This window comes from Ziziphus jujuba, chromosome 5, assembly GCF_031755915.1.
Source record: "Ziziphus jujuba cultivar Dongzao chromosome 5, ASM3175591v1".
Lineage (NCBI taxonomy): Eukaryota > Viridiplantae > Streptophyta > Magnoliopsida > Rosales > Rhamnaceae > Ziziphus > Ziziphus jujuba.
In genome coordinates, this window is record NC_083383.1 from 2,103,014 (window position 1) to 2,117,776 (window position 14,763).

The 14,763-nt window shown below is 34.7% G+C and overlaps 2 protein-coding genes and 3 non-coding genes across 13 annotated transcripts; 3 read left to right on the plus strand and 2 right to left on the minus strand.

Annotated features, from left to right (window-relative positions):
- Window positions 1–1,115: 1,115 nt before the first annotated feature.
- LOC107420400 (uncharacterized) lies at window positions 1,116–7,157 on the minus strand. Of its 3 annotated transcripts, XM_016029349.4 has the most exons (17): window positions 6,486–7,142; window positions 6,225–6,286; window positions 6,058–6,125; window positions 5,773–5,894; window positions 5,504–5,609; window positions 5,331–5,382; window positions 4,645–4,762; window positions 4,531–4,561; window positions 4,337–4,360; window positions 4,090–4,214; window positions 3,732–3,813; window positions 3,393–3,515; window positions 3,256–3,309; window positions 3,096–3,165; window positions 2,972–3,005; window positions 2,356–2,730; window positions 1,116–1,955 (listed from the first exon to the last, which is right to left on the minus strand). In XM_016029349.4, the coding sequence occupies exons 1-16, from the start codon at window positions 6,679–6,681 to the stop codon at window positions 2,357–2,359; spliced, it is 1,641 nt and encodes a 546-aa protein (XP_015884835.1). In that variant the 5' UTR covers window positions 6,682–7,142; the 3' UTR covers window positions 1,116–1,955; window position 2,356. The 3 variants fall into 3 exon arrangements, with proteins under 3 accessions (XP_015884835.1, XP_048331915.1, XP_060673410.1); XM_048475958.2 differs by lacking the exon at window positions 1,116–1,955 and having other exon boundaries at window positions 2,053–2,730; window positions 6,058–6,138; window positions 6,486–7,157; XM_060817427.1 differs by lacking the exon at window positions 1,116–1,955 and having other exon boundaries at window positions 2,053–2,730; window positions 6,486–7,097.
- A 2,341-nt stretch (window positions 7,158–9,498) lies between these two features.
- On the plus strand, window positions 9,499–9,578 carry LOC112492148 (small nucleolar RNA snoR64a). The gene has a single exon (XR_003056489.1). It is a non-coding gene; the product is annotated as a small nucleolar RNA snoR64a (small nucleolar RNA).
- A 158-nt stretch (window positions 9,579–9,736) lies between these two features.
- Window positions 9,737–9,816, plus strand: LOC112492149 (small nucleolar RNA snoR20a). The gene has a single exon (XR_003056490.1). It is a non-coding gene; the product is annotated as a small nucleolar RNA snoR20a (small nucleolar RNA).
- A 144-nt stretch (window positions 9,817–9,960) lies between these two features.
- On the plus strand, window positions 9,961–10,042 carry LOC112492141 (small nucleolar RNA R38). Its single transcript, XR_003056482.1, has one exon. It is a non-coding gene; the product is annotated as a small nucleolar RNA R38 (small nucleolar RNA).
- A 683-nt stretch (window positions 10,043–10,725) lies between these two features.
- Window positions 10,726–14,303, minus strand: LOC107420393 (protein BASIC PENTACYSTEINE6). Of its 7 annotated transcripts, none has more exons than XM_048475711.2 (5): window positions 14,065–14,303; window positions 12,804–12,855; window positions 12,581–12,658; window positions 12,414–12,482; window positions 10,726–12,281 (listed from the first exon to the last, which is right to left on the minus strand). In XM_048475711.2, the coding sequence occupies exons 4-5, from the start codon at window positions 12,480–12,482 to the stop codon at window positions 11,340–11,342; spliced, it is 1,011 nt and encodes a 336-aa protein (XP_048331668.1). In that variant the 5' UTR covers window positions 12,581–12,658; window positions 12,804–12,855; window positions 14,065–14,303; the 3' UTR covers window positions 10,726–11,339. The 7 variants fall into 7 exon arrangements, with proteins under 7 accessions (XP_048331668.1, XP_048331670.1, XP_048331669.1 ...); XM_048475713.2 differs by having other exon boundaries at window positions 12,581–12,663; XM_048475712.2 differs by having other exon boundaries at window positions 12,581–12,686.
- Between the last annotated feature and the right edge of the window lie 460 nt (window positions 14,304–14,763).

Consider the following 14,763-nt stretch of genomic DNA (forward strand, 5'->3'; position numbering starts at 1 on the left):
CACGAAAAGAAATGTTCTATCCCTGAAGCACATCATTGTTTTGATGGTGTTTAATTAAGGAAGAAAGTATGGTTTAAAGAAAGCGCTTAAACAAATGTTCTATCTCTGAAGCACATCAACGTTTTGATGGTGTTTAATTAAGGGATTAAGTATGTTTTGAAGAAAGCGCTTAAGCAGAAGAGAAAGAGTCGCAATCGGAAAGGCAAAGGGTAGACTTATTGCAATTAGTGAGATCCAGAGGTAGAGAATTATTTCAGCAATCAACAAGAAAATTTAGGTACAACGGCATATGACTGTCCAACCCATATGGACCTCTCTTTATGGGAAGTGTGGTGGAGCCAGAGTCACATGGGGATGGGAGAGAAGCAAGAGGGATGGGAATGATAAAATGTTATTTTCAAGGCCATGATTGAAATTTACCACCAAAAGGAACACCAATGAGGTGTCAAGGCCATGTTTGGCCAGGCTTTTGCCTCTATCGGTGCTGTGCTTCACATGCCAGAGAAGTAGGGGATTATGAGCCTCCTTCAAGATTGTTTTTTATTTTTTCTTTTCAATATATATGGAGCGAGAGCTCTACATAGTACATACTGTGAGATGCCTGAATTATTTTGGGCAGGAAACATGTAACTAAACATATAAAAGTGGGATGTGCAAATTGGAAAATAATTATTGGGAGAGATTCTCATCCGAGAAATATTCTCGTCGTGCGATTTAGCTGTCTTATATTTGATTTTACGTATATTGACCCGTCATGTCTATATATAAACATAAAGAGAGAAAGAGAGAGCAAGAGAGAGACAAATGAGGTTAATTTATTTGATATCCCATTCACATTCATATTTTTTATACTCGAGAGATTTAGGTTCAAGATACAAAAGGCAAATTAATATAAATGATTAAAAAAAAAAGTCTATTGTTTAACCAGTCAAAATGACTCATCTTGTATATATATATATATATATATTTTTTTATATTTTTCAGGTTTGGTATATCAATATTCAGCGAGTTTGGGCAAGTGACTCATATATATAATTAAAAAGTTAGGAGTTCAAGACATTGAGTGGTGAGAAAAAATATAATATAATGATCAAAAGAAAAAAAATATTGAAAAAAAAAAGTCTGGTATATCGATTTTGACTCTTTACGAAATTATGCAATTACAAAATTATATCTTCGTTCGCATGGACCAATAGATGATACAAGCAGCCACTCTTTCTTTCTTTTCCTTATCTTAGTTTTATTTTTTAAACTTTTTGTGTAGGCGATAAGGACACTTCAAAAAAAGGTAAAAATTTGGACTTATTTTAAAATAAGTAGATTGCTATTAAGCAACCTATGGAAAGCTAATTTTTTATTCTTAATTTTCTTTATGAATCCCATCTTAGTTGGCAAAAAATGAGGAAGATTTTTTTTGCAGCATAATTTCAAGTGCAAGAAAAAAGTTTATGCAGCGTTGCTCTCCACCATGACTATTGGCAGGACAATTCATAATATGTTTCATCTTATCTGGACATAAAAGTTGTGATGATTATAAAAGAGATAGGGCCCGTTTGGTTGCATGGGATCATCAGATCGTCTTAGCTTGAATTCATTGCAAGAAGCTTGACACTTCGAAACTTTGAAGCTTGTTTGGAGTGAGGTCAGTAACACGTTGAAAGCTACTGATGCTGGCGCATGACTTTCCTCTACCTTACAAGCAAACATGAGTGCTTTTAGTGGTCCCTACTACGACGACAGAATTCTATGTCTTTACCTCAACCTCAAGCTCTATCTCCATGCCCCTCCAAATCCATGCACCACTTTTTCACTTCTTTCGTGGAACGCAATTAAATCAACTAGCCCAATTACGTGCTTAGCCCAAATCTTCCAAAATAGCCTGACCCATTCTGTTCTTATACACAACAATACATGATAGGCAAATCCCGATTGTAGAAAAAACCAATAATAGTTTACTGCAAGTCATCAAAACTATTCATTAGGATTCACGCTGCTGGAAACTTTGTTGAGTTTCTCAAATGTTAGCAAGCTCAATCATAATAGTCCAAGTGGTTCATAAACAACCAGGATAAACTGGTTAAACCAAGTTATACTTGGTAAAATAGCATTCCTTCATATATCAATTACACACACGATCTGAATGGACAATTTCATCAATTAAGCGTACGATCCTAGAGAATGAAAATGATTAAATATATATATATATGGATATAAAATATTTAATCTATTTTCTTTCTTTTGAAAAAATAAAATTGTAAATACAGCAGCCAATGGGTAATTAAGCACACTTCTTTCTCTGCACAGAGAACAAAATTTCCAAACCGAACCGGGAACTGGGAAGATGAAACCTCTTACCTTATGACTTCCGTGGCCGTCCTCTTTTACCAGTTTTGGCCTGAGTGGGTTGTGAGCTCTTATTTGCCGAAGGAGGGCGTCCTCGCCCGCGTCCAGAACCTTTACCCCCTGTTGATGCTTTCTGAGCGCCCTTAACCCGACCCCCAGAAACCTTCCCACCTTTTTTGTTTTTTTGTTCAGTCTGCCCATTCACCAGCTCATCACTATTATCACTATAGTCATTCTCATCATCATCACCCTCGCTATCCTCCTCATCCTCCAAGTCCGATGAATTTTTGGACTTCTTCCTCTTCTTAGAATTATCTGAAGCTTTCGCTGCACCTTTCTTTGAAGTTTGCTTAGCAACCGGCACCTTGTTCTCAGGTTCTTCACTCCCTGCAGCGAAAGAGAGAACTCAAATTAATAACCATTTAAAAAGCATAACTCAATATATCTCAACTCAAGAGTGCTAGGCAAATCCTGTCCCCAAGGTTGAGCCCAAGCAGAAGAAACCTAATCATTGTCACTCATTAATCAAAAGCCTCCCAATGATCCTAGTCCAATACATAGTTGCAAGATTTCTTGCCAGATTCAAATTGACTTAAAGTTGACATTGCAACCCCTAAAATCAGCATACCTTCACCAGCAGCTTTTCCATCATAAATATCAAGCTGCCAAAACATAAGAAAGGAAAGTTAAGAAACAACAGCAGATATAAACAGCACTTGAACTTCAATAACATGTCATTTTGGAGGAATTACCTGGTCAAGACGGTCAGAAACGTTTGTTCTATCAACAATTACCATAGAATGGGCCATTCCACATGCAACACTACATACATAGTATATGTTGTTATGCCCTAAGCGTGCTATTGAAAAATATAGCATTTTGGGCATGTAAAATATAAAAGTGAATACTTACTTGATAACATGCATACCCTCAAGAATATCCACCTTTTTGGGTACTGCAGAAGACCTATGAAAAGAAAAAGATTAAACAAGGAGCATGATAGGAAACCTTTGTAGAGAAAATGATCATTAGTAGTCAGAAATAAATACTTCTGTCCATTGGGTCCATATCCCAGCTCCCCATATTGAGCGTGACCCCAGCTTATGCATGAGTTATCAGCACCAACAAAATGGTGCATACTGCCAGAATCCATGCAACGTAAATTCCAGCCACTGTGAACAGGCAAGCACACTTCTTTAAGAGAAAGGAAAACACATGAACAACTTAAAACTGAATACATAAAAAACAATAACTCAAAAAGTATTAAAGTACCAAGTGAAGAGTCTAGCAGATTTATGCTGCCAGACATAATTAAAGCCAGAAAACATTAATACTTGCTATAGGAAGCAGAAAAACCAATTTGACGTAACTAAAGCGCAGATCATAACCTTAAATCCATTAGAGGTTTAGGGTACATCCAGTCATCACCGGTGTTCTTTATTTTGCCCCACATATATAATTGCCCTCCACCTGGAAAATTAAAAAACTTAATGCTCACACCAAAAACCAATTTTTCTGGGGATTTTAAATCCACCATATTTTAGTAACAAATATCAAGGATATGCTTATTCGATATATTAAAAGGCCAGTTTATCTTTAAGAGACGAGGCATCACCTTTAGCAACAAATATCAAGGATATGCTTATATGATATTTAAAAGGCCAGTTTATCTTTTACGAGACAAGGCATCACCTTAAAGCGTACAAGAAAAATGTTAAAGGAAAACATGTAAAAGAGATTGCTGACCTGCAGTACACGCAGAGCTAACAGAACCAGCTGATATCACAGCATCAGGTGGTAGAACATTGTTCCTCTGGAACACATCAACACGACGGGGGACCCACTCATCCTTTTGCTCCCTATGTCCAAGCCTATAGGTAATAAATCAGCTAATGTGAGGCAAGAAGACAAATATTTTAAATTTATGTGGATATATAAGAAGGTTTTACAGAATTCATCCACTATCATTCCACAAAGATCTGTGAGTACCAACCTTCCATAGCCGCCAAAGCCCCACCTAAATTTTTTTCACCAAAAATAATTCTTAATTCAGATATATAATACATTAACTAAATAGAAAGAAAGAGTCAAAAAGATAACTTGCATCATAACAACTAAGTAAAAAGAAAAGAAACTAAGCAAACAGCAACTAAGTTGAACCACAGAACTTAGTTAGAGAGTCCTTACGTGTAAACATAGCCATTTGAATCTGCAGCAACTGGGCACCAAAAAGAAATATATCAGTAATAAAACAACAGAAGACCAGTTGGTGAGAGAGAGAGAGAGAGAAGGCAATATAACCTGTATGGTTTGTTCCACATGCAACTTTTGTAATGGTTTCCCCAGCAAGAGTAGCTATTGCTCTGGGTCGAGGTTGAGCTTCATAAGCAAGCCTCACTGAGCTGTCCTTAGTATTGTACTGCAGGCACACCCAATCTCATATCAAGCTTCACCAACAGCAAGCATCACAAATGTATGTCATTATTTTCATAAGAGAAAATGTGCATGTCATTATTTTCATAAAAGAACATGTGCATGTGGAGCGTAAGGAGGAAATGGATTTGTGCAAATCACAGTCAAGAATGCGTCATTCATGTAACTACTTGATAGAACCAAAAATAAATGTTATATTATTCATGAGATTCCAAATATATAACAGATATTATTATAAATAGTTTTCGGTCATGATAATAAAAAGCCAAATGGAGACCATGGAAGGCAAATTTGGCAACAAATTTGCCGTTTTTCAAAAATTTTCCTACCTGCCTGACAGACATCCTCTTATTAGTCTCATATTGTTTAGACACAGATACAACATATAAGGTCCATTTTTTTGACACATGACAATAACAATCAAATTTCCTCTATATATATAACAAAGGCAATAAATCTTTTGACACTGCCTAACCCTGTCATGGTACCAACAAAAATCATGTGATGAATATGAACACATGCGGGGAATGTTCATATGATCAGCCCCCAACTACCTCATTGTCAGTTCCATGCCCAAGTTGTCCATACTGTGGAAGACCTGCAGTCCTAAAAACCAGAAACAGTTTGGAAATGAGAGGAAATATAAGTAAATCAAGTTACAGAAAGAAATATAAAAGTAATTGTACAGCAAATTAAGCAAAATAAGATATCTCCACACAAGCCATACAGTATAGTAGCTCCTTCAACAGAAGATAACCACACGGTAAAGTCACCCCCACAAACGGTATTTTTTACATTAGACACAAGACAACGAACAGGAGAGGACTCAATTTCTACAAAACAGCAAAAGATGTAACAGAAAGGCTGTCAGCTATGCAAGAACGTTTCACAGAAGATGCAAGAAAATACGAAAGCACCAAGTAATCAAGATAACGAACATTATAACCCTATATCACGCTACTTCCACTAACATTGCCAAATTAAACTCGAACCCACCATTTCTAACAGATCCTGAGCCCAGCTGTCCATGTTTATTCCAGCCAAACGACAGGGAGTGACCATCTTCCGTAACCACAACCGTATGACTCCTACCTGCTCCAGCTCTAACAACCTTGTACCTTCAGTGCATAAAGGAAGAAAAGCCATCATTTTATCCATTGATTAGAACCAGAGGCCTAGCTAACACTCCAAATTGAAACACCCATAGCATTGTAAAAATCAGAAAATAGTCCAGCACCCAGAAAGGATAAAAAGAAGATGATTCAACAAAAATTAACATACTTTGAAAGCTCGGATACTACAGTTGGCCTATCACGCTGAATTTTATCTCCATGTCCCAGCTGCCCCTTCTGCACACGTAATCTTCACCGGTTAATAATAGTAAGGGAAGCATCAATGAAAAAACCTCATCAATTGGCAAGTAAAGTCGAAGATAATTTTCAACATGCCTCATTACGTCCCCACGTATAGCAACGTCCTTCGACATCCAATGCCACACAATGACAAGACGCTACACCAACATTCACACAACAGAAATACCATAATCAATACCCACTTCATCGTAATCCCACGGAAACAAAAGAACCACACATCGAAAAATGTGGTCGCTCAAAAACACCAATAAGCGTTGGGAGTCTCCAAGTGCTAAAAGCCAATGTTTATATATAAGTACAAAACCTCTAGTAAATGAGCAAACAGAGCAAACTTACCGCAACCAGAGGCGACAAATCGAATGTCGATGCCGACAAGGGGGCGAAGCCTAGTGGGAGAGACCAAGTTGCCTTCGACGGGTCCTTTGCGCCGGCCAACGACATCCCAAGACGTTCCACCGCAGAACAAGAGCTCGCCCCCCTTTTCTACCTTGCTTTCCTCCTCGACCTTCTTCTCAGCTTCTACCGCAGACATTTCAAGTCAAAACTCTCAGGGAACGCCCAAAGGGTGAAAATTTTGTTTTCCTCAAAACCGGCTGACGAAGCGGCGGATCCAACGGCTACTTTTCAAAAACCAACCAGCGAATCAACGGCTTAGATAGCAGTGGGATTGGCGGGAAACGGTGGGTAACGGCTAGTTGAGGAGATCGGGGGCGATTAGGGTTTTTGGTTTCAAAGACGAAAGAGGATATGAGAGGAAATGAAAACCCTAATTCAAAAGGGAAGCAATGCCAATTAAAAAAGGAAGAAGAAAATAATAAAAATAAAAAACGATAAAAGGAAAATGAAGGGAGGGATATGGTTTGGTTTTTCCGAGAATAGGGACTTTAAAAACTTAAATTATTAAATTAAAAAAAAAAAAGTAAAAATAAATGGCGCAAACAGAGGTAAAGAAATATAAATAAATAAATAAGAAAAAGAGCGCCCGTGGTGTAGAGAGTAGATATATAGGTAATTAAGTAGATAATAGTCTCTCTGTGTTCGTCCAGTCAGAATCATATTAGCCTCTGATAGATTTTCTGCTTTTTGCTTTTTGTTGGTGGAAGAATTATGGTTCCCAGAACGCTGTCAGTACTTTTCGTACTTTAAATCCTATACAATATAATATCAATCACTCATCTCCATTCTTTTATATATATATATATATATATATTTTCTAATTCTATGATCTACTTCCATTTTCCACTGGATTTTCTGTAAATAATAATTACATAAAAGCTTTAACAATCTTTTTCCCAGTGGTTGGAACGGTGTGATTGTCATTAATTAGCATTTATTTTAAATTTTGTTATTATTATTATTTTCTTGCAATAGGTACATAGACAATTTAATAAATTAAATTATATTTAATTTAAAATTTGATAAATTTAAAATAAATAGCAGATATTAAAAAATTTAATAGGTTATTATAAAATTCTATATATTCAATTAAAAATTTAAAATATTTGAATAATGGTAAAATTAATGAGAATATAAGGAGATGTATTTAATATATAGTTTAATAGATTTAAAATGAGTTATAAATTTATAGGTTGTAATAGAATTTCATAAAGAATTTATAAGAATTCAACGAAATTTTTGAGATTAAAGTTAGATTTTATATTGATAATTTTTTTCATGATTTCACTGTTAGAATTCTTTCAAATCCATTAAAATTCATCATTTTTTAAATATTTCAAAATTAATGATTTTTTAAATACCATTAGATTTTAAAATGATTGAATAAAATCTTAATTAAATACACCTAGATTTTAATGAATATTTATAAAATTTATTAAAATCTGAATTAAATATCATTGGATTTGTATAGACTTGTTTAAAATATAAATCGAATAACTTAAAACTTTTAAATACTTTTTAAATTCGTCAAACTCTAAACTTAATACACCCATATAAAATTCATTTAAAAAGTGAAAATTTTCCTCATTTAGATAATTTTAAAAAAAAATATAGGCTCAGCGGAAAATAAATTTTACAATGTGAAAAACTGAAAGAAAAAATGGATTCTCATAAAAATGTGTCATTTTAAAATTATCTATAAATTGATAACTCATTGTGAAATATAATTTTATCCTTTAATTTTAACATATAATTTTATTTAATTACTTATAAGTCCTATATTTTTTTATAATTAACCAAACACTATAAAAATAATCCTAAAAAAACTGATTCTCTCAAAACTGAATCCCAAAAAATTAATTTTTGGAAATCAATTTCTTCACTACTTTCATTTTCATCAAATACCTCATCAAAGTAAAATCCTTTGATATTTAGAGGGTGTATTGAATTATGAGTTTGATGAATTTAAAAAATTTTAAAATTGAAACAAAATCTAACAAAATCTTTAAGGTTGAGGTTGAATTTCATATTAACAATTTTTTTTTTACAATTTTACTTTTAAAATTATTTCAAATCTATTAAATTTTATCATTTTTAAAAGTACTCTTAAATCAATAATTTTTTAAATATCTATAAATTTTAAAAAAAATTTACAAAATATCAATGGAATATATATGAATTTTAATATATTTTTATAAAATTTATTAAAATTTAATTTAAATATCTTTAAACTTGAATTACTTTAAAATCTAAATTAAATATTTCTATATTTTTAAAAATTTAAATTCTAGATTCAATACAACTGTAATAAATTCTGATTTTAATTTTAAAACAATTAAATTATTTTTTTTTTTATCCTTAAAGTAGCGGGCACTTGAATTCACGGATCACGGGATATCCACCTGACTCCAGCAACTTTTATTTCCTCTTCCTTTTTTTAAAAAAAATAAATAAATCCATCTTCCTATCAACTATGAGCACAAGATAGGGCCCACTCGTTAACTCAATCGGCCCAACGTTAAAGCCCCAATAACCAATCCCACGGACACGAGTCAGAGTCACGTTTCAAGTTCCCGCGTCACGCCGCGCATGTGGCGGTCACAAATCCTAGCCGTCCGATTAATTAACGAAACCCAGTCTCTCCCGAAAGCAAAATATAAAGGTAGTGGCAATGTAAAACCCTAGCTCAGAGTCGCCGACTCCTCCTTCTTCTAGCCCATAGATCCTTCTTCCGTATCTTCGATTGTCTAATGCTTATTTATAGGTCAGGATTTTCGTTCCTAAAACAAGTGCTTAGCTCGAGATCTTTCACGAAACTTGTTTTCGTCTATTATTCTCTCTTTCTCTTCTTTTCAAGTTTTCTTCTATCTGTTAGATATTTTGAAGTGCAAAGTTCGTATGAAAAAGGCTTTGATTTCGATTATTTAGAAGATTTTAGTAAGAGGCCAAATGATGAATCTGTATAACGGTTGAATGCTCGGATTTAATTCTGGTTGTTATGATTCATTGTTGTTGAATAGGAAGATCTGATGCCTCTCATTGCTGTCTTATTTCTTTCCAATTTTTTATTTTGTTACTTGGGTATTTTTCATTTTTAATCTTTGACAAGGAGATAAATAGTTTTAGTTTCAAAAATGATTGAAATGCATAGCGCTGATATTTTGTTCTTTCTTTTTTTTCATTACGGAAATGCCAATGATGCCAATTTGAGTTTTGCTGAAGTTGCAAAATTTGCTAGTGTTGAAACTCATGAACTAGGACGGTCTGAGGCTTTTCGAATCTACTTCTTCCCGTTTTACCTTTTTCCTGATATTATCCAAATCTAGTTCTTCCTTTTTTACCTTGTTCCTGATATTATCCAAATTATATTATGTTGACTAGCATTTTTTTTTATATGAAAATGAAAGTTTTTAACTGCTGTGGATGATGAGAAAAAGAAATTTACAGTTATCCCTGTCTGACTCATGGATGCTGACAATTTGTAATCTGACACAGCTTTTTGAATACCATTTTTCTCACCAGCTTTTTTTATTAAAAAAGAAAAGAAAAGTTTATAAATGGATTTTAAGATGTTTTCCGAATTGGATACATGTTTTTTTTTTTTAATTATAATAAAATATTTTCATGAATTTATGAAGTGGTGAAAATATAAGCATGAATAAATCCGAGTGTAATAAAAATTCCAAAGATATACAATATAGTATATACTCTTTCTCGTTTAGCCTATCCCAATTTATAACTATATAACTTAATTAAATTTGAATTATTAGTTAAACAACTAAATTCATTCATAGTTTTTGTGTACATTGTGATCGACTTCACACAATTTCAATAAAATGTACGTACTACTCAACTTCATGGTTTTTGTGATCGGTTTTGAAGAAAAATACAACTGCAAGACGTTTATGACTCGTTGAAGATATTGTGCTATGTTATCTAAAATATATTTAATATTAATCCAGATGTGAAACAAGTATTGATGGACGCTGACACCAGGAACTCCATTTACATTGTATCCCAACATCAGGTGATCATAGCCAATTTTTGGTAATGAGCTGATCATAGCCACTTGTTATCAGCACAAAATGGACATTAACATGCAAAACCAAAGACAAATGATTTAAGCAGTTTTAATGGCACTTGGATTATTAGAGGGAGAAATTGTCTTACCAAAAAAAGAAAAAGAAGATATTGTCTCGAGTTTTTATTATACCTACCATAAATATCTGGTATTAACTATTAATAATTTAATATTTCTGTTCATACAAGTACACACAGCGTAACGGAGGCCCAAACCTTTTTTTTTTTTTTTTTTTTTTTTTTTCTTGGAAGGACTGCAAAAAGGAAACCCAATATCTGAACACCAGGAGATAAACAACCATACCATTTTATGCCCCATTAGTATTTTTGGAGAAAACCTCCTCCTCAGTTGCCCGATTGAGGATCAATCTTTTATCCAGTTTGATATGTGAAATCAAAAGAAAAAGGAAAAATAATGAGGACAAAACAGACCAGGCCTACGTCATTCCTTCGAGGCTGAAGCCATTTTAAATGTGGATAACATAAGAGAGAGAGAGTGAACAAGACATAGAACAGAGACTGAGAGAGCTATAATTTGCATGAAATCCTAGGTAAATTGGCTGGAAGACTAACCCCAATAACGTCCAGCTTGGTTCTTGTTAAACCCTTATTTCCCCAAACCCCAGCTATAAAGAGAACTTGAGACCGCATACCTGATTGTTAAGTGCCCTTTCTTCAACTTTCTGGTTTCCAACCAACTTAAAATTTCTTAGTCTACTTGATTGTGATATAGCGGTTTGTTCCATGTTTGGCCCAGTGGTCCTTGAGATCAACTGCATTAGAAAGATCATGGCCTTCTGCAGCAAGTCGGCTAAGCAGTTTGTTGAAAGCACTTCCACTCATCTTCCGGCCACCAACTCGGGCATGCCGTTTGTTGGGCACTGCCGGGAGGGGATACATTGACATGGTGGTTGTGCAACATGAAGACTGCCAACCCCCATTTCCCCACTTGTAGCACTGTCTTAGGACTCCAGTGCAGGAGCATACAGGTGCTGGCATGGTGGACTCATCATATGCAACTTGGTTCAACCCTAGGTCCTGACCCTTCCAATCAGACTTTGAGACAACCAACTGTTTATTAAGATCATCACCTGCACCAACCATGTCATGTCCACCCTTCCACTCATGTGATTTGCTAAATGTCATCTTATTCAAGTCCTCATTCTCCCTCTTAACCTTTCTTGGAGGTTTTGACGCCTTCTTATTTGGTGATATTGGCTTGGCCTCCTTTGTTCGTTTTGCCCGCCGGGACTTTGCAGCCTCTGATGCATCAGGTGATATTGGAAGGGAATCAGTTGTGTGCATTTCCCTTGTACTGTAAGAAGCTTCATTCATGTGTTGCATATGATTCATGTGCTGCTGTGGGTGGTGCATATGCTTTACCCCTCGTGAAATTTGGCATCCTGGTGGACATGAAGACATGTTGCCATTGGCTAAAGAGTTATCCCGGTACTGAAGAGTTGCAATGGCATTATCACGTTCCAGCACGGCATTGTTTCGCTCTGCAATAGCAGCATCTCGCTGCAGGAATGCCATGTCCCTTTCAGCAAGGGCAGCCTTTTTCTCAGAAAGGGCCAAATTTCTTTCCTGAATAGCTGCATCTCTTTCAGCCATTATTGCCATTATCTGTTTCATTGATGGCTGATGCATCAACCACTGCAATAATAAGATCAGAAAACATATCAACAGATACATCTACCAGCACACATTATCCAAGAAAGAAATATCTATCCACACATCAGAATGTATAAGGTCTATACAATCTTATAAATAATAGCTATCTTTTACCTGACCCTGAGCTGTTTTATATTGTTCTCCTTTGTGTCTACCATTTTCGCGATGTGCCCCTTCATCCATCTGTGGTCCAAAAATGTATCAATTGCAGATAAACTTTCAACCTCCTTTGGAAGTGCAATAATTAGTCTATCGAGTGTCAAGCCGTAATCCACACTAACATAGTCAATTGAGTGTCAAGCCGTAATCCACACTAACATAGTCAATTGAGTGTCAAGCCGTAATCCACACTAACAATCCTGTACTTGATGTCAAAATATCAACAAACTGTTCAGATTTTAAGTAGGTCACAGAATTAGAACAATCAGCCAAGAGGGAGAAAAAAAAAATTCTTCTATCAATTAGTGGATGATAATTTGTATCAGAATATAATTACAACATTACCACTGGTTGACACCGGCAGAAGTAGCACCCATACTTTTGATAAAAGTTTCATCTGCAGACAAAGCAACTAAATATTAGTTAAAAGCAATCAAAATTAACTTTGAAAACCCGATTGAGATTGCTTCTATAAAGAGATTGCTGCATATATTGCATCTAAAAAAAAAGGCTTTAGAGACTATCACAATTAAATCCAAGCACTGCTGAAATGGTACGTGAATGCATCATGGATTCATATTTGAAATTAAAAGCAGAAAATGTTAAAGGGTAAAACTCACCAAAAGCATTGATAAGCAATATATTGTACTACATGGTCACTCATGCACAAACTCTCTCATGCTTTATTGCACTAATCAGTCAAAACATAAATATACAAGTCTCATACACATAATTAGTTTTCAGTTAAATTCAAAATATGCATTGTCTAGTTTATAGGCTCACAAAGATGCCATTATGTTTATATCCAAATAACACAAGATTGATGCATTTGAAGACCTGGAACTCTATAGGACCTCACTTCAGTTGGTTGGTTGGTTGCTTGCTTTCTTCTTTTTTCATAACCAATCAAAATATCTCATTATCAATTCAGAACTGTTAGTTAAATTTACTTAAACTGATCTTCATTCTCCACCATTAACTATTATCTCAAGAAAACAGATTTCTTATTCCATGACCTTGAAAAATTTTGATTTGCAACAAAGTGAGCCACAAGTAGTCCAATATACCTCATAATAAATAAAAAAGACGATTGGTTTTGCTGGCATGCTACAATAGTAGTATTAAAACCAAGTTCATAAGAATAACTCAAGCATCGGATATCGGATTTCTAGGTATGTTCCGAAAACTTTCCGAGCTCAGAACTTCTTCGCATCCTTAGCAGCCAATATTAAAAATTTTATAATCCGCATCCATAACAGTTTCAACCAAGCAGCTCTTGCACAACAGAACTACAACCCTAGAAATTCAAAAAGCCCCAAAACTCCAGAAACCGAGTTCATTTGCAGAGTTAGAATCAGCACTATAACAAAAATCCAAACAAAAATATTAGCAAACTAACTCGATATTTGCTCTACCAGCTAAAACCAAAACGACGTTCAGGTGGAAACCAACAGATGTCTGTGCACGGCAGTGGCAGACTATGAGATGTAAAGACAATCAAAGAAATCAAAAGCACAAACAAGAAAAACCAAAAAAAAAAAAACAAAAAAACAAAAAAAAAAAACAATCGCCATGGAAGCTGAGCTGGAGGGAAATCGAAGCTTACCAGAAAGAGCTAGAGATGCAAAAAATCTGAAACCCTAATCGTAGAGGAAGAAAAAACCCGAGGAAGGAACAGTTGGGTGAAGAGGCAGAAGAATTTTCGACTTTCTTTTGAGCAGAGAGGGTGGGGTGAGGTGGGGTTTTACCTGTCTCTGTCTACATTTTTTTTTTTTCTTTTTTTCTTTTTCTGGTTTTTTATACGACCATTATTTTCCTCTTTCTTTTTCTTTTTTTTCCCTTTGCAATAAAATTACTTATAAGTTACCGAGCGGGACGGTTTCATTGTGTTAGGAAATGAAACATTGTCTCCCTCTCTCTTTCCGTTTTAGCCGTCAACATGGCGCGGTCTTCAGGTTCGAGATAAAAATGTTTTTTAAAATTTTCTTTTTCTTCCCTTCAAATTACAATTTTTTTTATTTTTCTTTTTGTTGTTTTTGTGGGTGTGAGCGGTAGAACGAAAATGTGCTGATGTTTCGAGGAAAAAGAGCGTGGACCTTTTCTATTTTTTTAATTTTATTTTTACTTGGAAAAACTTAAAATTACATACAAATAATGCCTCGGCAATTGACTCAAATTCCCATTCCACGCTATTTTCCTTTATTCCTAAATTCCAATACGCCAAAATATCTTATATCATTTTTGTAAGAAAAAATTAACACAATAAACCTGCTGAATTCATTGCAAAATATCAAAAAAGACTGGA